Source organism: Rhinoderma darwinii, chromosome 1 (genome assembly GCF_050947455.1).
Source record: "Rhinoderma darwinii isolate aRhiDar2 chromosome 1, aRhiDar2.hap1, whole genome shotgun sequence".
NCBI lineage: Eukaryota > Metazoa > Chordata > Amphibia > Anura > Rhinodermatidae > Rhinoderma > Rhinoderma darwinii.
Genome location: NC_134687.1, coordinates 461,699,931 through 461,722,045, shown reverse-complemented (window position 1 = coordinate 461,722,045; position 22,115 = coordinate 461,699,931). Strand labels below are relative to the sequence as shown.

The 22,115-nt window shown below is 42.7% G+C and overlaps 1 protein-coding gene across 6 annotated transcripts in view; it reads left to right on the top strand.

Annotated features, from left to right (window-relative positions):
* The window catches only part of LOC142657678 (E1A-binding protein p400-like), a 164,213-nt gene that overhangs the window by 73,542 nt on the left and 68,556 nt on the right, over positions 1-22,115 (top strand). For 5 of the 6 annotated variants that reach the window (XM_075832966.1, XM_075832984.1, XM_075832993.1 and 2 more), the window contains 8 exons: positions 336-472; positions 1,809-1,995; positions 12,762-12,928; positions 13,020-13,186; positions 16,791-16,973; positions 18,390-18,554; positions 19,308-19,457; positions 19,904-19,983. In XM_075832966.1, the coding sequence (XP_075689081.1) occupies positions 336-472; positions 1,809-1,995; positions 12,762-12,928; positions 13,020-13,186; positions 16,791-16,973; positions 18,390-18,554; positions 19,308-19,457; positions 19,904-19,983 (1,236 nt within the window). The remainder of the gene's footprint in view (positions 1-335; positions 473-1,808; positions 1,996-12,761; positions 12,929-13,019; positions 13,187-16,790; positions 16,974-18,389; positions 18,555-19,307; positions 19,458-19,903; positions 19,984-22,115) is intronic. The other variant, XM_075832999.1, reaches the window with a different exon arrangement.

The following is a 22,115-nucleotide window of genomic DNA, read 5'->3' as shown; positions in this document are numbered from 1 at the left end:
CGAAGATAGGGCATGTCCCTTCTTTCTCCCGCGAGGCGGTTTTACCTCTACCGGGAGAAAACTGCCTCCGCCTCCCATTGAAATCAATGGGAGGCATTTTCGGCTGGTTTTTGGCAAGTTTTGCGGCGCGGTTTCCGCGTCAAAAAACTCAGTTTGAACCCAGCCTAAGACCGTTTTATACTTTGTCCCCAGTTCCGAGTGTTTCATATGTAGGCTCTTCCCTAGGAAAACGGAACACTTTCTTTATGGCCTCTTATTTTACTGATGTTTGCTTTAATATTGGGACGTTTGGTGCAAAGTGTTGCAGCTTGAACATTTTATTATGATTTTTACAGTCCGCGCAGCCGTTTATATTGCGTCGGACCAAGAGAGACGTGGAGAGGCAGCTGAACAAAAAGTCTGAACATGTTCTCAAGTGCCAGCTGTCAAATCGGCAGAAGACGTTGTATGAGGATGTTATGATGCAACCTGGGTAAGAACGTTTCTAGAGGACTGCATATGATTTAGGAATGTTTGTATGTTTATAATATTTTGTCTTCAATGATTTATCAATAGAGTGCTATGATCAGAGGTGGTTTATTCATGAATTAGTGGTTTCAGTAAATATTTTTCATATTTAATTTTTCTTTTCAAGTTTTTCATTCAGACAAAGCTAATTTGAGGTAGTTGTATTTGAACTGCTGGTATTGATAGAGCGGTTTTATTTTTTTTAAAGTGTTTCTCCAGTTCAATTCTCTATCCTGGTCTGACATTGGGCATGGGGAGGTGCAGGGTACAAGCTAGGCGGTACAGTTGTCGAGGCATCCATACAACACCCGGAGAGTCTCTTGCACAGGTCCTATTAATTTGAATAATGCCAAAGTGAATAGAAGCCCGTTTTTTCCCAACTACTTATTGACCGATTAAACCAGTTTTTAAATATATTTGATAACTTTATTACATAACATAAAGGGACATACAACATGAATTTAAAATCACAATGCGTGCTGGCAATTAGGATACATGCACTGACAGTCCTATATATAATTAAGATTAGGTAAGACCCAATTCAAGTGGTTTCCGCTAGGTGTCAGCGACTAAATTCTGAAGTGATCCATTGTAATTGTCAGCTAAAGTACCATTGAGCTAGAAGAATTAATGCAGCCCGACATGTTTCGCTACGAACGGAGCCCCTTCACCCTTGTGATCACTATTGGTCTGACCCCCAACGATCAGACATAGGAAAATCTTTTTAATTCCATGTCCATTGAATGGGTACAGTGGTACTGTGGTGGCAGATACTCAGGGAATTTGATGGGAATTCAAACCTAATTAAGCAGTCTTGTATTGTATTACTTTTTTGGTTGTTTTCCCTGTCTGACATTATCCCATTTCTGGTAGTAATGGGAGACTCTAGAATATGACCGTTCAAAAGGCGGTCCTACATTATAATTGGCAGCTATATTTGCACGCATTCTCACGCAGAGTAGGCGGTCAATAATTGAACGACACCACCCACGAGACTCCTAAACCCAGGGGGAGCAGGCATTTTTATCAATAAATACTAAGTTATACTGAATGTTTGTTTTTCCCACAATACTTTTGTTTGCGCCTCCTCTTCTCTATAACACATTGCCTTCTAAAAGAGCAGCATGTTCAACCTGATGGGTTCGCTTTAAGCAGCTGTGTTAATATTTCTATCTATAAAAAACAGATGGAAAGTTAAATGGCAGCATAGGACCCAAGCCTTAATAGTATGGATAACTGAATAATTCTCTTCTTTTTTTTTTCTGTGCAAAAATAAATTGACATTGGTTTTCTTCGTGCAGAACACAGGATTCCCTGAAAGGAGGACATTTTGTAAGTGTTCTTCATGTTCTGACCCAGCTTCAGAGAATCTGTAACCATCCAGATCTGGTGGATCCTCGTTCTGGACAATCTTCCTATGCATGTGAAGCATTGCAGTATAAGACTGCATCACTTGTACTGCAGGCGTTACAATATGATCCCTGGAAGGTAAGAGAGCTATAGTTTTCTCCATGTTCATTAAAAAGTCATTATATACTGTGCTGATTATGCTCGGATGTCTTTCTTCTATAGAATGTTGTGATGTGTGACACTTGCATCACTACTCCCCTATTACAGCTCCACTGTCTTTAGATGGTGATGCTTTAAGGGCATGTTGTTAAATTCCCTTATTTTAAAGCTCTGCTCTTTCATAATTTGTTATTTTATCCCCTTAAAGAGGCTCTGTCACCAGATTCTCAAACCCCTATCTCCTATTGCATGTGATCGGCGAAGTTTTTTTTAAATGCTGCAGGGGAACCAGGATCCTGACCTGTCCACAGAGTTTAAGGCAGCACAGAGTATTTCAGGAGCCGCGTTCTGCTCCCGTAGGTAAACGGGGTAGCAGCACTGCGAAGACCGCACGGAGAATTCACCGGCGGTCAGGATAGAACGTAGCAGCTAGATGAGGGGAACACACCCAGCTGCTAAGTGAGACACAGCAGGGCGCGCTTCCAACACAACCGTGCTGTTAGCTATACAGCTGACGACTGTCAGCCGTGCAGTAGGATCTTGTGCGGGGTGGTGACTTGCCAATCATGTGAAGGTGTTATTGAGGACAGGAGTGGAGGAGAGGTAACAGACTGAGAGCTACGTAATGGTAAGAGCAGAGTTCACAGCAGCACAGAATATTTCAGGAGAGGAGCATGCAGATGTTGAGGAGTGTATGATGCTGACTGATCACGGATTGGTCAGCGTCATACACATAAACACGCCCAGTTAAAAACACAATACATGCCCAGTTGGACATAACGAAAAAAAAACGCCCAGTTGTCCATTTCAAAGCTCATTTGCATAAATATAAAATAGCTCATAACTTGGCCAAAAATTAACGTTTAAAAAAAAAAACATAAAACGTTGCTGTTATCTACATTGCAGCGCCGATGACATGCAATAGGAGATAGGGGTTTGAGAATCTGGTGACAGAGCCTCTTTAAGGACGCAGCCTAGTTTGGACCTTAAAGGAACAGTGTCATCACAGAAAATTTTTTCATATGTTCAAGATGTTAGTGCTTTATTAAAAACGTTTATATTTATTTGTGTGTTTGTGTTTTACTTTTTCTTATTTTTACACTTTTTCTTCCCTATGGGGGCTGCCATTTTTTGTTCCATTTCTGTGTGTGTCGATTAACGACACATACAGACATGGAATACGGCAGCCACAGTCCCATAGGGACGACGAACGGCTCCCGTCCCATTGACTTCAGTGTACGGCGTCTGTGTGGGAACTGCGCATGCGCCGCTCCCACACAGTCCTATTCGAAATTGGCGCCGTCCGGCGCCATTTTCCTGTGGACCGGAAGTCGCGGCCGGACAGTAATATTACTACTTCCGGTCGCGGCTTCCGGATTTGTGCACTTGGACCAGCGGCAGCAAACGGAGCGGACGGGCCGGAGGGAGCCGCGGCGGCAGGAGCAGGTAAGAGATTTCAATGTATGTTCGTGTTTGTGTGTGTTTACTACTGTATGTAAACCTACTACACTGTGGGTTAGCTCAAAAAATGGCGACACACAGTGTAGGAGGTTACATCGTTCAAACCCCTCGTTTATCCCGGCACTAGCCAGGATAAAGGAGGGGGGGATGCTGAGAGCTCACTAGAGCGAGGGCTTTTAACCCAACGTTGCAATGCTGCAATTTTGGGAACAGCTCCATCTAGTGACCAAAAATGGGTAGTATTATAAATTAGAAATAATTTATAATATTTCCTGGACTCGTGCAAAAAAATAAAAAAAATTTGAACAATGTTTAATCACCCACACACTAAATGTTTAATTTTTAAAAAAAAAAACATGTTTTTCTGGCAACACATTCCCTTTAAAGTAAAGTGGAGGTGAAATTTGCACATTTTCATTTTTCTTGCTGAATTTCAATTTCTTTTTTTTCTGTAACGCAGAAGGTTTTACCAGAGAAACACTACTAAATATGAATTGTCCAGATTCTGCAGTTTTTAGAAATGTCCCACATGTGGCTCTAGTGCGCTCGTGGACTAAAAAACACAAGTCCCAGAAGCACCTAGTGCATTTTGGGGCCCCATTTTTATTAGAATATATTTTAGGCAGCATGCCAGGTTTGTTGAGGTGCCAAAACAGTAGGAATCCCCCAAGTGACCCCATTTTGGAAACCACACCCCTCAAGGAATTCATTTATGGTTGTTGTTACCATTTTGACCCCACAGGTTTTTCACAGCACGGATTTGAATTGGGCTTTGAATTGAACTTTTTTCCAATAAGATTACATTTTTGATCAAAATTTCTTATTTTCACAGGGAACAAAATATCTCATTTTGTTGCCCAATTTCTCCTGAGTGCGGCAATACCCCATTTCTGGTGATAAACTGCCGTTTGAGCCCATGGGAGGGCTCAGAAGGAAAGGAGCGCTCTGTGTTCTTTGGAGTCCAGATTTTGCTGGATTGGTTTTCGGGTACCATGTTGCATTTGCGGAGCCCCAGAGGTATTAAAGCAGTGGAATCCCTCAAGAAGCGACCCCATTTTAAAATCTACACCCCTTAAAGAGGCTCTGTCACCACATTATAAGTGCCCTATCTCCTACATAAGAAGATCGGCACTATAATGTAGGTGACAGCAGTGCTTTTTATTTAAAAAAAAAAACAATTTATTTTCACCACTTTATTAGCGATTTTAGATTTATGCTAATGAGTTGCTTAATGCCCAAGTGGGCGTGTTTTTACTTTAGACCAAGTGGGCGTTGTACAGAGGAGTGTATGACGCTGACCAATCAGCATCATGCACTCCTCTCCATTCATTTAGTCAGTGCATAGGGATCCTGCTAGATCAGTATGTGCTGTCTTATACTGACACATTAACGATACTGAAGTGTTTAGACAGTGAATAGACATTCCACGGGATGTCTATTCACAATCTCTGCACTTCGTTACTGTTTCTGTGGTACTTACAGCAGAGCAAGCGTAATCTCGCGAGATTACGCTGTAAATGACAGGTTACAACGAGATTACGCTTGATCTGCTGTAACTACCACAGAAACAGTAACGAAGTGCAGGGATTGTGAATACACATCCCGTGGAATGTCTATTCACTATCTAAACACTTCAGTATCGTTAATGTGTTCGTATAAGGCAGCACATAGCGATCTAAAAGGATCCCTATGCGCTGACTAAATGAATGGAGAGAAGTGCATGACACTGATTGGTCAGCGTCATACACTCCTCTGTACAACGCCCACTTGGTCTAAAGTAAAAACACGCCCACTTGGGCATTAAGCAACTCATTAGCATAAATTTAAAATCGCTAATAAAGTGGTGAAAACAGATTGTTTTTTAAATAAAAAGCGCTGCTGTCATCTACATTATAGCGCCCATCTCCTTATGTAGGAGATAGGGCACTTATAATGTGGTGACAGAGCCTCTTTAAGGCATTCATCTAGAGGTGTAGTGAGCATTTTGACCGGAGACATACACCCCATAAACTGTAATGTCGGTTCTCCCGGGTACGGCAATACCCTCAATGTGGCTGTTAACAGCTTCCTGGGCACACAGAAGGCTCAGAAGGGAAAGATGAGGGGGATAAGCTGTGCGGAGTGCATCAGGGTAAGTAAAACTGGGGTAGATTAAAAATCAAGGGATGTATGATACATTTTAAAACACTTTCATACAGAGCCCTGGTTTTCCGGGACACGTGTCACATTGATATATTGTGTCCTTCCTTATCCTCCCTCTTATTTCAGACTTTGCACCTCTTAACTTTTTCCCTTCTTCCCAGTTTGGGGAACTTCTCCTGGAAAGTGTTGCCCTGGTGGCAGGTCAGTCTTCATACACGCGTGGATTGAAGGTCAGCAGTTCGTACTGATTGGACTTTATATTCCTCCTCCGGCCTCCATGAAGGTGTTATATGAGGCGGCTAGATTTGCATCCCAATTCCCTGCGGCTGGGGTGATTTGTATGGGAGACTTCAACCTTCTCCTAGATCCTTCCACAGACAAATTTTATCCTGGACTCGTGCCTGGACATCTACCCAGGTCTTCTCCGCTGGCTGGATTCTTGGGGGAGATGGGTTGGATGGATATGTGGAGGCAGCGTCATCCCAATGACCGCGAATACACGTGCTTCACACCTGGGAGAAACTCACTGTCCAGGATTGATTATGTGTGCAGTAACGCCAAAATCTACAGTATGCTAGAGCTTATTTTTCATTTACCCAGAGCAATGTCTGATCATTCGCCTATAATAGTAAAGCTCAACCTACGATCCCAACACTTGTATAGAGGGCCTAGGAAAGTTCATCCATTCTGGCTTAAAGTATTTGGGGATCAGGACCGCATCCCGGATCAATTGACGGTGTTCTTTGTAGAAAATCTTCCCTTTGACAACCACTCAGCCTTATGGGATGCACTGAAAGCATACCTGCGAGGGTGTTTGCAGTCCTCGATCTCCTACCACAAAAGACAGGCCTCTGGGGTGGAACAGCTGCTGGCCGCTGAATGTACATCATTGGTAGCTGCATTTATAGAGGACCCCACTCCGTTAAACCAGCAGACGTGGCTACAGAGAGGCAGGGAATATGTCCATCTCCTCCAGGAAAAAACAAAGCGTCGCATATTCTTCTCCAACCAGAAATACTTTGAGCTAGGTAATCAATCCAGTAGCCTGCTGGCACACCTGGTTCATAGTAATTCGGCCTCGCCGGCCATATTGCGTATTCACTCCGCGACAGGGGAAGTGGTACACGACAATGAGCGGATTATGTCACGTTTCGCTGAATTCTACAAAGGACTCTACGAATCTAAAATACAGGTGTCTCCAATGAATATCAGGGATTATCTGTTGGGAATAGATATTCCGCAGATAACGGAGTCACAGAGGGAATTTATGGATGCCCCTATTACACTGCCTGAACTATCAGAAGCTTTGACCACTATGGCAAAGGGCAAAGCCTCGGGCCCTGATGGAATCCCCCTGGAAGTATACACTAAATACCAGGACCAACTCCTACCACAGTTACTAGAAATACTGAATGCTTCCTTTCAAGAAAGAACCCTGCCAGCCTCGTTGTACGATGCGACTATAATTGTACTCCTGAAACCTGATAAAACACCATTGGATTGTGGATCCTACAGGCCCATCTCTCTACTCAACACAGATTACAAATTGCTGACTAAAGTACTGGCACTCAGATTAAACTCCGTCATCTCTGATATTATCCACCCGGACCAATCTGGGTTCATCCCTGGGAGAAGTACGTCTGATAACTTGAGGAGAGTTCAGACGGTGGCGCAGATAGGCGAACGTAACAAAAATGACTGGGCCTTGGCCTCCTTGGATGCTGCTAAGGCTTTCGACTCTGTGGAATGGACCTACCTAGCTAGTGTTCTGTCCAGCTTTGGATTCGGCCCTGCATTTGTGACATGGATACAGATCATCTATAAGCATCCCAGGGCTAACATAGCACTGAATGGCCTCGCATCTACCTCCTTTGACCTAGGTAGGGGAACAAGGCAGGGCTGCCCCCTGTCACCCCTGCTATTTGCAATGGCAATGGAACCACTGGCAATACTCATCAGATCGGATTCGGAAGTAAAGGGGGTCCCACATAAGATGGGTGAGGATCGTATTGCACTGTACACAGATGATATTATGTTATTTGTTTCGCAGATACAGTCTTCCCTCCCGAGAATGATGCATCTTATCAACACCTTTGGAGATTACTCTGGACTTCGCATTAATTGGTCCAAATCGACCATATTGTTTTTACAGCCTGGGGATACGCAATCTGTGGGCTCCACGAGAGAAGGTCTTGCTGTGGTTGATCAATTTAAATACTTGGGTATACATATTACCAGAAAGGCGACACTCTCCCTACAACTCAATGTGTATCCTTTATTCTCCGTTGCCAGAGAAAAGTTTAAGACGTGGGCGGCCCTTCCATTGTCGGTCATGGGGAGAATTAATCTGATTAAAATGGTGATACTTCTTAAGAGTCTTTATATTCTACAACATATATTCACTCCTATACCAAAGTCCTTCTTCCAGCAACTGGAGTCCCTCATCATTTCCTTTATATGGGGAAGGTCTAGGTCAAAACTGGCCTTACAGAAGCTACAAAGACCGAAGGAAATGGCTGGTATTGCTCTTCCGGACATTTACCTATACTACCTGGCCGGCCAACTCAAATACCTTGGCACCTGGACCCAAGCCAAACGTCCTCCGGGCCTTGAGGGTATGTTACTGGACTATTCTGCACATAAGTCACTGTGGCCGGTGTTGTTTCATCAGGAAGTGCCAAGGTCCTCTTTACTGCCTGTCTGTCGAGTGGCAAGGGAAGTTTGGAAAGTGGCTATGACTATCTCGAGTTCTTCGGACATCCCCACGGAAACTCCTCTGTGGCATAATACGATGCTGGACTCCCTAGTTAAGTTCACGGATGCCGCATACTGGATTGATGTGGGTGTCACAGTGCTTGGAGACGTGTATGAAAATAATATCCTTCTGTCTTTCGAACAGATGCAGGAGAAATTCCGGCTTCCTCGACAGCATTTCTTCAGATATTTACAGATGCGTCACCTCCTGGCTGAGCAGTTTCCGAGACAGCGTCAACCCATCTCCTCCTATCCGCTCATTGGGGTGGTCCGGTCACAGGGCCCAAGAGGTCTGATCTCTACTATTTACGCTCACGTGCTTGAACAGAAGGCTAATGCGGCTCCGCTGCCGATTGTCTCCAGGTGGTCTCAACTAATTCCTTCTCTGACGGAGGAAACTATTGAAGACCTACTGCAATCACATTTGCATGTATCACCTGCTGCTAATAATAAGCTCATCCAGCTGTACTATATCCACCAGGCGTACCTGACACCTCAGCGTCTATTTAAAATGAAATACATATCGGAACCTGCTTGCACGAAATGTTCGCATGCCCCAGCTGACTTCTGGCACATGGTATGGATGTGCCCACACATCCGATCTTACTGGTCAGAGATCATCGGATTCCTCAACTTAATGCTACCATTTCCTGTTGTGGGGACTCCAGAATTATGTCTATTCGGAATACTGGAGGAAGACATATGGTCCGGTCATACAAGAATCTTTCTGCAGGAGACCCTCTTTTTGGCCCGAAAAGGCATTTCTATGAAATGGATGGATCGCCGACCTCCTAAGGTTGCAGTATGGAAGCAGATGGTCAATTCTACAATATCATATGAACGGATCATTTTTAAGCATAGAGATCGGCCAGACAAATTTCATAAGATATGGGACATATGGTGCAACAGCTCTGATTTCAACGTACACCCCTCGGGAGCTAGAGGTAGCAGTGGATGCGAGGAGGGGACGATAGGCGGGATGCGAGGAGACGGATAATGTAGTGGATCTCCCGGACCTCTCACATATAAACACCTTGTATGAGCATTATACTGTTAAAAATGTAGTGAATGGACTTATCTTTTGTGAATTTTATTATGCCTCTTTTGAGTGGTGAAGTAAACAGGACGGCAATATTGTTGAGATTTGTACAGCACCTGCGAGTGCTTTGTTGTATTGTTTGGGACACTGTTGTCCTTTACCTTTGTCATGTATACCTCATATTGTGGTAAAACAAACTCACTTTTCAATAAAACGAGTTAAAAAAAAAAAGTGTTGCCCTGGTACGATGTATGTGGCCTCGCTTCCAGAAGTACTGGGTGCCCCCCCTTCTTGGTACCTAAAGATTAGGTTCTTGATAACCACCTCCTGAAATTCCAGGAAAGTTCCCGTCTGGCCTGCACATCGACGAAGCACGTACGCATTGTACAATGGCATCTGTATGATGTGCACGGCCAGCTTATACAACACCGCATGGCGCTGTAGGGCTTCAGGACTTGATCTGACAAGTCCAACCCTCCCATGTACCTATTGTAGTCCAGGATGCAGTCTGGTTTGGGGGTCTTTGTACTGGTACCTCGTACAGGTACATGGGTACTGGTGTGGCATCTCTCTTCTTGTACTTGACACACAATATGTTGCTGCTAGATTGTGCCCTGCTCTCACCCCTTCTGAGTGTTTGCCCAAGCAGAGTCTTAGGCTGGGTTCACACTACCTATTTTCAGACATAAACGAGGCGTATTATGCCTCGTTTTACGTCTGAAAATAGGGCTACAATACGTCGGCAAACATCTGCCCATTCATTTGAATGGGTTTGCCGAAGTACTGTGCCGACGACCTGTCATTTACGGGTCGTCGTTTGACAGCTGTCAAACGACGACGCGTAAAATGACTACCTCGGCAAAGAAGTGCAGGACACTTCTTTGCAACGTAATTTGAGCCGTTCTTCATTGAAGTCAATGAAGAGCAGCTCAAGATTTACGAGCGTCAAAGACGCCTCGCATAATGCGAGGAGGAGCTTTTACGTTTGAAACGACGCAGCAGTTTTCTCCTGAAAACAGTCTGTCTTTTCAGACGTAAAAGCCACTTCTCGTGTGCACATACCCTTAGGAAGGCCTCTCAGATTTCTTCTAGCATTGCCGCATGCCGCAGGACTTCTGGAAGCGAGGCAGTTGAAGAGCCGGACGCTGGTAAAATTATCCAGCTAGAGGTGGTAACCCTGGTCCAGCAGTGGGTGCACCAAATCCCACACAATTTTTGCATTAACTCCCAGTAAGGGGGGGCATTCTGGGGGCTGAATACTGGTGTCCTTCCCTTCATATATCCTAAATTTGTAGGTATACCCTGATGCACTCTCACACAGCTTATACATCTTCACGCCATACCTTGCCCTCTTACTCGGCAGGTACTGTCGGAATTGAAGCCTTCCTTTAAAATGTACCAAGGACTCCTCAATAGAAATACAATTCTCGGGGGTGTATGCTTGGGAAAACCGGGCACTGGAATGGTCTAATAGGGGTCTCGGTTTATACAAACGGTCAAAACTGGGGTCATCTCGGGGTGGGCACGGCTCATTATCAGTGTAATGTAAGAAGCGAAGTATTGCCTCTTTTTTTTTTCTTTTTTTTTTTTAGGTTCCAGTTCAGTTCTGAAGTTGCTTTGAGGGGCCCATATATTAGAAACCCCTATCAAACACCCCATTTTAGAAACTAGACCCCTCAAAGTATTCACAACAGCATATAGAAAGTTTATTAACCCTTTAAATTCCTGTGAAACAGCTAGAGGTGAAATTTACATATTTATTTTTTTGGGCAGAAAATCCTTTTTATTCCAGTTTTTTCTGTAACACAAAAGGTTTTATTAGAGAAACGCAACTCAATACTTATTGCCCAGATTCTTCAGCTTTGAGAAATATCCCAAATGTGGCCCTAGTGTATTAATGGACTGAAGCACCGGCCTCAGAAGCAATGAAGCACCTAGAGGATTTTGAGGCCTCCTTTTTATTAGGCACCATGTCAAGTTTGAAGAGGTCTTGTGGTGCCAAAACAGTGGAAACCCCCCAAAAGTGACCCTATTGTAGTTTTCATGGGGTGCATGTGACTTTTTGATCAGTTTTTATTCTATTTTTAAGAGCCGTGGTGACTCAAAAACAGTAATTCTACTATTGTTTTTTATTGTTTTTTGTTTTTTTTTACAGCGTTGACCGTGCGCTGTAAATGACATATTCACTTTGTTCTGCGGGGCAATACGATTACGGCGATACCTGATGTTTATAGTTTTTTTTGTCTTATGGCGTTTGCATAATAAAATACTTTTTGTAAAAAAATCATTTTCTTTTTGTGTTACCTTATTCTAAGAGCCATAACTTTTTTTATTTTTCCATCAAGAAAGCCGTGTGAGGACTTGTGTTTTGCGTAACGAACTGTAGTTTCCATCAGTACCATTTTTAGGTACATGTGACTTTTTTTTTATTCAATTTTTTGGGAGGTGAAGTGACCAAACATTTGTGATTCTGGTATGATTTATTATTTCTTCTATGGCGTTCACCGCGCGGGATAAATCATGAAATCATTTTGGAGTTCAGGCCGTTACGGACACGGCGATACCAATTATGTATAGTTTGTTTATTTTTATTAATAATAAAGGACTGATCAGGGAAAAAGGGGAATTTTTACTTTTATTACTTTCTAAAACTTTTTTATTTTTACAAAACTATTTTTAACTTTTTTTTTTACTTTATTACTTTGTCCCACTAGGAGACTTGAGGGCAGGAGGCCCTGATCGCAATTCTAATACACTGCACTACATGCGTAGTGCAGTGTATTAGAGCTGTCAGCTAATCACTTCCATAGATGGGATAGCCGGACGCCATTGTTAGGCGTCAGGTTGCCACAGCAACCATCGCTGCCCGTTATCATATAGCGGGCCGGCGATGGTGGTTTAACCCCTAAAAAGAAGCGATCGCTATTGAACGTGGCTTTTAAGGGGTTAATCAATGGGGACACAGCGATCAGTACCCGCTATAGGAGCTGCAGCAACCGCTGTACAAGACAGCAGCTGTCACAGCTCCTGTATGTGTCGGGAAGATGGCCGAAATGGCCATGTCTCCCGTGACGTACTATCAGGTCATGAAGAGCGAACGATACAGCTACCGTGACCTAATAGTACGTCCAGGAGCGGGAAGGGGTTAAGGAATACTAGGTTAGAGATAAAAAGCGAGTGTGATTTAGGAGGATGAAGAGCAACCCACTGAAAAATGCTGTAAAAAGACTTAACAGGTTTAAAGTAAAAATTGTTTTATCTTGCAAAACACACAATTCAGTAGTCATCCATGATACTCCAGAAGTAGTGTAATGTACAGTTATACCTTTTTCTTCTTCTTTCTCCACAGAACACAGATTTGTCCCTGTTTGCTTTACTTGGGTTGGAGAATGAAATGACCCATTATGAAGCTCAGCTGCTTCCAAAACGGAAAGTAACTAGGAAACTGATTCAGGAATTACACAGTAACCCTGATCCGGCTCCCCGACCAAAACGGGCAAAAATTAAACCCAGAAGGTAACTTGGTATCTTACTAATACCTAGTTAGCTTAGTTTCTCCTTGCTCACTTTTATCTGTTGATCGTATATTTTCCTTGTCATGTTCTAGGTTATTTGAGCCAGTACTTTATGGTCAGAAACCTGAGGGGCGCATTGTTGCTTTTCCAAGTGCACCAGCTACACGTGTAGTGACTACAACTACATCCACGGTCACCCAGCAGGGGCAAGTCAAAAGGTCTCCAGTCACCATACCTGCCGCACCTCAGGGGACCAAAGGTAACCTTTTATTTATACCCGTTTCCAAATAAGTAAATCCATTACTTTAATTGCACTGTGAGAAAAATGAGAATTGGATAATTTCTGCTTGAACTGCTTGAAAAGTGTGATAAATAAATGCAGTCTTAAATGGGTTGTCCGGGATCAAGAAAAACGGGCCAAGGGAAGGTAATGGCATAAATTAAGCATTACTTACCTTTTAAATCCCTTGCGGCTCCTGTGATCCAGTCTTTGTTTACGGAGCAGCAGCAATGACGTCATGTTGACACACGACTGCTGCCGCCAGTGATTGGCTGCAGCAGGATCGCTTCTTTTATTATTTTATGCCACCCCCCCCCCCTTGACCCAGTTTTGTATTTATTTATTTATTTATTTTCTTGATCCCGGACAACTCTCTTAACAGTATCTATGATCTAACATCTATATAAGTTTACCTGCTAAAAGGATGCTCCCTCACACCCATTTTATCTTGGAATGGTGGCAGGGCACGGATCTGTGCCATATGTTAGTAAGGGCAAATGAGCCCTCTCAGCGCTACATACTCACGTTAGGGCTTCTTCTGGCAGCACAGTATGATCCATGTGGTGAACTCACTCAACTAGCTAGAACCGCCGAGAAGTCTCTTGTGCCCTTATTTTCATGTGGCGCAGGGAATCTTTTGCAGGTGCCCCCACTGTCCATTTTAGGGTATCTAGAAGATCCTCTGCTAAAAGGCAGAGTGCCTCTGACATTTAAGTTCTTTTCTCGTTGATGTAATTGGGAGACACTGCACCATGGGTGTAGGCACCTGCCAATAGGAGGCTGACACTAGGTGGAAAATAATTGTTGGCTGATCTTCTGTATTTTTCTTATTTTAGTTTTATTTCTTTTGCTTTTTATTTCCGGTTTAGGGCTGTTGTCAGCCTGTGCCGCCAGCCTAGACAACCTCCCTGAGGGTGCTAGAAAACAAGACAATCTGTTCTGTGCTTCCTCCCATCTAATACCCGCCTTTACTGCTTTCACAGGTGTAATGCCTGTAACCCCACTGTCGTGAGAGGTTACCGAGGCGGTGACCTAGCGCGCACCCGATGACTTTGGTCAGGGGTGTATTCATCTCCACCCTCCCTTTCCTATCTACTATAAGCATGTCAAAGGTGTTCTTCCCAGCAGCTGGGGGCGCTAGAGTGACCTGGGATCAGAAGGGCCTTTGTTTTCTCTGTCCCTTCCCAGCTGGTCTTCGGGATACCGCTGCCCCTTCTTTTTCCTCTGTATCCCTCACCACCCAACCCATCTGCTGACAGCCTTCTTGTCTCTTTCTGCGCCGATTGCTGCTTTGTCGGCAGGGACACATTAATTTAGTTTCCAGCTTTTTGGGGACCTGGGTGTCAACTTTTTCGCAACCTATCTAGGTTATGAGGGTGGTTCTTCAATGGTTATGCGCTATGGGGACGGGATCTCTTTTTTGTCCAGTGGCTGTTTAGCATGGTCTATTCAGGGGGTGGGCCTCTGCTCTAACTCAGGCTTTCTACAATGCAGTCTTTCTTCCTACCCGAGTTACTGCTCAGTCCAGCGTTTCAGACCGCACAGCACCTGCTTGATCTCCCCGACCTGCTTCCAGAGGCCTCGCGGCAGGGTAGTGCACCAGGAGCGTCTCCAGGGGTTTGGTAGGCTAGCCTATGGTCTTTTTGGCTTCATCCAGATGTCTATCTTTTCTCACTACTCTTGGTCGATTTCTTCTCATCCATCACCTATCAGAACTAGCGCTGGAGAAGCTGCTTCCATGTTAAGTTTGTCTCCTCTGGGAAAGCCTTGGATTTAGATTCAGGACCTAATCTTTGCGGTAAGGGACGGTTCACATCAGCGTTGCCTTTACGTTGAGGGGATCCGTCTGGGGTTTCCGTCGGGTTAACCCCACAACGGAAAGGCAAATGGAATCCTTAGCTTCCGTTTGCATCACTATTGATCTCAATGGTGACAAACGTTGCTAAAGGTTTCTGTTTGTCACCGTTGTGACAGGGTTCCGTTGTTTTGACGGAATCCGTAGCGCAGCAACTTGTTCATGCCTCGACATTATTATGTGAGTTGCCTGAGTTGTCTCGTTTCACTTCCAGAGCAACTGCTAACTCTGTTATTCTCTGCGCTGTTTGGCTTAAATCTTGGGCAGTGGATCCTGCTTCAAAAAAGACCCTCACTGGCCTCCAATTTATTTGGAGGTAGACTTTTTGGGAAACACCTGGATGATTTGATCTCTTAGGCCTCTTGCAGAAATGGCTACCTCCTTCCTCAGAGTTGTCCTCTCTGAGATCATAGAGGAAGTCAAGCTGTCCTGCTGACTTTAGAAGTCCATCCTTCAAGCCCTCCAAGCATGGTTGACCTAGTCCCCAGAAGCCTACCACCTCTATAACATCTTCTGCCTGAAGATGTCTTTCCACTCAAACCTTCCCCTCAGGCGATGGGACGACTTCTTTCCTTTCTGGTGGTCGTGAACAATGCTTGGGTTCAAGAGGTTGTATCAATAGGATACAAAATCAAATATCCATCCCACCCCAGGTTGGATTTTCCTAACGACCCCGCCTCGGGCCCCTGGTCATGCTTCTTTTTTTCAGGCTATTCAGTCACTTCTCCTTCAGGAAGTGGTTGTCCGTATTCCAAAGTCGGAACGTTTACAAGGTTTTTACTCAAACATCTTCACAGTCCTCAATAAAGGACGGGTCAGCCAGACCTATCGTGGATTAAAAGAGCATTAAATGCTACGTCCACACTTGAAGGTTCTGAATGGAGTCCCTATGGTCAGTAATGGGCTCGCCTAGAGCAGGGCAAGTACCCTTTCTTCATCGAAATTTGCAATGCCTACCTCCTCTTTGCCACGACTCACCAGAGTTTCCTTCGATTAGCTGATCTCGACGTTTCCAATTTGTCTAATCCTTTTTTTTTTTTTTTTCTTTGGGGGTGGGGAAAGTATTTCTTTACACAAATTTCAATGGAGCCTAATGAGGTATTGTGACCTTTCTCCTCTTATGTATGTTTTAGGAATCTATTGTTTGTGCAGCCTACTACATATCACACTGCAGAATTTTATTAATACTGAGGTCCGGCCAGTTACTACCTTCTTCGTCTTCGCCTTTGTCTTCTTTCGTTGTCGTCTTTTTTTCTTTCGTCGTATTTTTTTTCTTTCGTCGAGGGTAGAAAAAGAATGTAAAGTGCCCCAGGGTTTGTGCAACTGAACACTCAGCTGAACATGTACGGGGAGGTGAAAGGTTCTCTTTGAGGGGTTGCTCAGTAGTATGACATAAAACACTACAAACTTGCATGTTCTAATATTGGAGAAAGAATACATTTACCGATATAAATTCTGCCCAGAGTACATGGTACTGGAAAACCTTGGCTGTATATAACAATACACATGACTTCAATGTGCTGTGGTTTCAATACTGTATGTTGTGTTGGTGTGGTATGATGTAAGGTAATGATGTTAGAGAGGATTGATTCAGGATATACTACATCTATTCTTGGACACTATTTTGTAAACTATTTTTAGGTTGTATTTCTACACCCTTTGTTGCAATGTTTAATTGTGATTTATGCAGGATACGCTACTTCATTTTACTATTAATGTCATTCTCAGCAACTACCATTCAGGGTCATACTACTCATGTCTCATTGGGAGCTCCTAGGCCACAAGCACCAGCAAACTTTGCAGCAGCCACTGCAATAAGGCAACTGACCCATTCTCAGACTTCTCAGCATACAGTTCAGCAGAATATTCTAGCTCCAAGGCTGGTGCTCAGTTCTCAGGCCAGGCTTCCAAGTAAGTTTTCCAACAAAGCCCTCCACTTGTGAACGTCAAGTACATTTATAGGGACCCGCCTATTTTTTTTTTTCTTCTCCTTAGTTGCCCTGTTAACAAAAATGTGCGTTTTATTTTCTCCCCACCACAGCAAGTCAAGCTAAGAATAGTCTAAAACAAATACAAACTAGAAATTTTTTTGTATTCAAGTTCTTTTTTTTTTCAGATGAAATATTATACCACAAATCCTTTTTTACAAAATATTGCATGTTTGAAATTGTCAGTTACACAAATTGTTGTGTTTTTTATTATTATTATTATTATTATTATTATTATTATTCAATACATTTAATTGACGTTTTAGTGTTTTTATTATTATTATATTATTTTGTATTTTGCGTCTCCATTTACTACAGTATAGGGCAACGTACAAGTGTCTTTCTTATGTCAGTCAGGTGCTTCGGTTACCATTGTTTCTAGGTGCTTGGGAGGACCTGTGTGTAAGCTGTAAAAAATATATGGTGTTTTCAGAGGAACAGCATCCTTTAGGTGTCCTGCTTTCCTGCAGTGAGTCATTCAGAGGGTTTATCAGTGAATGAGCATGGTCAACTGACCAGTGTAAGTTGGAAGCAGACGGGAGAGGGGCTGCCATTGGGAGGGGGTGAGCATTGAGTCGCAGGACCAGAGAACTGTGAGGCTTTCTTGTTTATGGTAGGTGGTTTCTGAAGGATGACAGGCTCTGAGAACTGGGAGAGGAAGGCGAATCATAGAGTGATTGTGAGACCTCATCCTTGTCCACAACCGGCGTTTAGTAACTGAAGCAGAGCAAATAGGGAAGCGGTTGATATTAGAGAGAGATCTATTTCCTTACACCTAAAGAGTGTGAAGGAATGGCCTGTGCTTTACATTGAAATACTACACCCACTGACTGTCCACAAGTATGTAAGGAAAAACATTGTCAACATTTTTATTTTTCACTGGAGGTAGGCTTTTATCGTAATTTTGTTACTGAATTATATCTTTTTGGCTTCGTTAACACTTCTGATCTTACCATGCTGCTAATCTATCCAGTAATAAAAGAAAAAAACAAAAACCTGATGCACCTGTTATAAGTCAATGGGATCAATTACAAAACAGACCTGTTATATCTGTCATGGCTCTTGTAAAAAGATTTGGTTTTAATATTCCATAGTTTTAAAAGGGTTATCCAGGAATTATAAAATTGATTTCAAGTGAATGGGACAGTGCTGCAATACCTTGTATTCCCACTACGAATGTAACGGCATGTGCAAGTACGCACAAAAATTAAATCCATGTAAACAATGAAGAAGCTGCGGTGCTCGATACAATTTTTAAAAATCCTGTATAAGCTCTTTACACCTGTGGTCTTTATTATTATTATCATTTTATTGTTCTTTTTTATTTTTTTTCTTACAGGTGGGGAAGTTGTCAAAATTGCTCAGCTTGCTACTGCTGGTGCATCACAGGGCCGAATTGCTCAACCTGAGACACCAGTCACCCTGCAGTTCCAAGGAAATAAATTTACCCTGTCCCAGAGCCAGTTACGCCAACTTACTGCTGGCCAGCCATTGCAGCTGCAAGGTACTTCAGACAAATAATTTTGTCTTCTGTTTTTAAATTATTCTCATGAACATGAGTTCTTTATACCTTAATCACACTGTCATAAGCTCAGGTTTTTGATACAGAGCTGAAAATCACACATAATTATAAGATACAATTTTGGTGTTTGTGTATAGAGAGAGAGGGATTTTCTGACCATTACAAACGTATAATACAAAATGAATCGAAATTTTGGAACTGCTTTTTTATTTTTTTTATTTAAAATAAATAATAATATAAATCTGAACAAACAAGATGGTATTCACTGGTGGACATTCACCTTAAAAGTGGTATCTGGAGAGCAACATCAGGGGGCCATGTCAGAGATAAGAATACCCCTTTAAGGCCGAAATTGGCTGTATCCTTAATAATTTAAGGTGTATCTATTTTTAAGGTGTGTCGTATGATGTGCACTTTAATTTCAGAATGCTGATCATCGCAAAGCAGAATAAAGAAATAAATTATGTATTTATCTTTTGGGAGCTTTGTCTTTTAGTGTTGTTGTACCTATTTACGTGTCTGCGTTAGACCAGATTCACACATACATTTTTGAGGCAGTTTTGTTTAGCCAAGGGTGGATCACATAGGAAGAAAATGATAAAGGAATAACTATTTTTTTTCTCTTATTTACCCCCACTACGGACTTTCGTTACAAAAAAATGCATCAAAAACTCAGTGTGAATACAGTCTGTTTGTTTCCTTGTTGCCCCTCTAATTTTAGATCTTCTTTTTTAGGTAATGTTCTACAGATCGTTTCGGCCCCTGGTCAGTACTTGCGTCCTCAAGGATCTTTACTGTCAACTGTGCCACAGAGTGCAGCTGCTAATGTTATGAGGAATCCACACCAAGTGGGAGCTTCCCAGCTCAATACAGTGTCTTCAGCAGGTGAGTATGGGAGAGGTGCTTTTACAATAAGCATCTAATTCCTTTCAAATAGGTTGTTGTTGATATAAAATATGCATGGCTATGCAATAGCTCTTTTCTTGTGGAGCACAAATAAAACGGTCTACAGTCGTGGCTTTCCAAGTCTTTGTCTGGTATGTCTAAAAGTTTTTAAATGGATTTTCCAGTTTTACATTCTTATTAAATAAATGTGTGTAAGAATTCAAATTAGGCCACTTACTACTGTATAACGTGTCACAAAAATGGACAATCGTGATTTATACCAGCTAATTAAAATATATAATTTAGGGGTTTAGATTGTGTCTCTAGCTAAGATAACATGCTTCAAAGTCATTTTGCATTTATGTTGTAATCTCGGACAATCCCTTTTAATCTACTTGTTGTGCTTATTTCTATTGATTGTCACAATTTTTTATTTTTTTTCATAGCTCCAGTAACTGCCAAAACCCTACAAACCGCAGTCGAGCCATTAGCAAAATCAGCGCCTGCTGGGCTTACAAATACCCAGGTACGTACATAGCTGTGGTATTTATTAAATGTAGCATGAGGTTCTTACTGTGTGTTCATCCCATCTGATCCTTTAGCACACGCTGTTTAGGCTTGTTTTTTTACATGCCCTCATAATGTCCTGTCTAGACCAATGCTTCTCTACCTTTTCAAGCCAAGTACCCCCTAGTGACAAGAAGATCCAACCGAGTACCCCTAAGAAAGCCATCGGTTGTAAGGCTCTGCTCACACTAGCATCTGAGCCTTCGTCGCAGATTCAATCAGATTAGACGGGAAGAATAGTGCAGCATGCAGCGCTATTCTCCTGGTCAAAATGATGAACTCTGTAACAGAACCCTGACAGACCCCATTAAAAGTCAATGGGGGGCCTCAGGAGTTGTTGGTGCATGTTGTGTGACATACTAGTCCTTCTCAATGAATTAGCATATAATCAAAATAATTTATTTCAGTAATTCAATTCAAAACTTAAAACTCTCTTATTATATAGATTCATTACACACAGAGTGATCTGTTTCCAGCATTTTTTTATTTTAATGTTGATGATTATGGTAACGGTTAATGAAAACCCAAAATTTAGCGTCTCAGATAATTAGAATATTATATAAGCCCAACTTCAAAAATTATTTTTAATACCGAAATGTTGTCCTACTGAAAAGTATGTACAGTATATGCCCTCAATACTTGGTCGGGCTCCTTTTGCATGAATTACTGCATCAACCAGGTATTGGTACTTTTGGCAGTGTGGGCAGGTGCCAAGTCCTGCTGGAAAATGAAATCAGCATCTCTATAAAGCTTGTCAGCAGAGGGAAGCATGAAGTGCTCGAAAATTTCCTGCTAGACGGCTGCGTTGACTCTGGACTTGATATAACACAGTGGACCAACACTGCTGCTCAGTGGTCCAAAGTCCTGTTTTCAGATGAAAGTAAATTTTGCATTGGAAATCTCGGTCCCAGAATCTGGAGGAAGAGTGGAGAGGCATCAATCCAAGTGTCTTGCGGTCCAGTGTGAAGTTTCCACAGTCAGTGATGGTTTGGGGGGCCATGTAATCTGCTGGTGATGTATCAAGTCCAGAGTCAGCGCAGCCGTCCAGCAGGATATTTTCGAGCACTTCATGCTTCCCTCTACTGACCAGCTTTATGGAGATGCTGATGTCATTTTCTAGCAGGACTTGGCACCTGCCCACACTGCCAAAAGTACCAATACCTGGTGTAATAACCACAGTATCACTGCGCTTGATTGGCCAGCAAACTCACCTGACCTAAACCTCATAGAGAATCTATAGGGTATTGTCAAGAGGAAGATGAGAGACCCCATACCCAACAATGCACATGAGCTGAAAGCCGCTATCAAAGCAACCTGGGCTTCCATAACACCTCAGCAGTGCCACAGGCTGATCACCTCCATGCCGTGCCCCATTGATGCAGTAATTCATGCAGAAGGAGCCCCGACCATGTATTGAGGGCATATACTGTACATACTTTTCAGTAGGCCAACATTTCGGTATAAAAAAAAAATCATTTTTGAAATTGGGTTTCTATAATAATCTAATTTTCTGAGACACTAAATTTTGGGTTTTCATTAACTGTTTGCCATAATCCTCAACATTAAAAGAAAAAAAATGCTGGAAATAGATCACTCTGTGTGTAATGAATCTATATAATATATGAGTTTCACTTTTTGAATTGACTTACTGAATAAATTAACTTTTTGATGATATTCTAATTCATTATGAAAGACTAGTATATACAGCACTGTCATTATTTCTCTCCAGAAGCTTCAAACAAAAAGTGGTGCTCATAGCGCACCGTGCCAAATTTTTGACATATACCCCGTTCATTTATATAGGACATGCCCCCAGCTGACAGCATTGAATCACAAATCGTACATATGACCACCTTCAACAGTCCCCTGAAATGAATCAGACCTGGCTAGACCCCACTTTATATAGACCCTAAGCCAAGCCTGTGCATCTAGACAACCCCACTCCGTATACAGACCCGAGATCAGACCCCCTTATAATTACAGACCCCAGATCAGGTATTTACTGTGGAGGAACGTTGGCTCGCACTATAGTGCCCAAGCAACCAGCAAAGTGTTGCTGAATGCTAGGGCAGTCTAAGGTATATAATTATT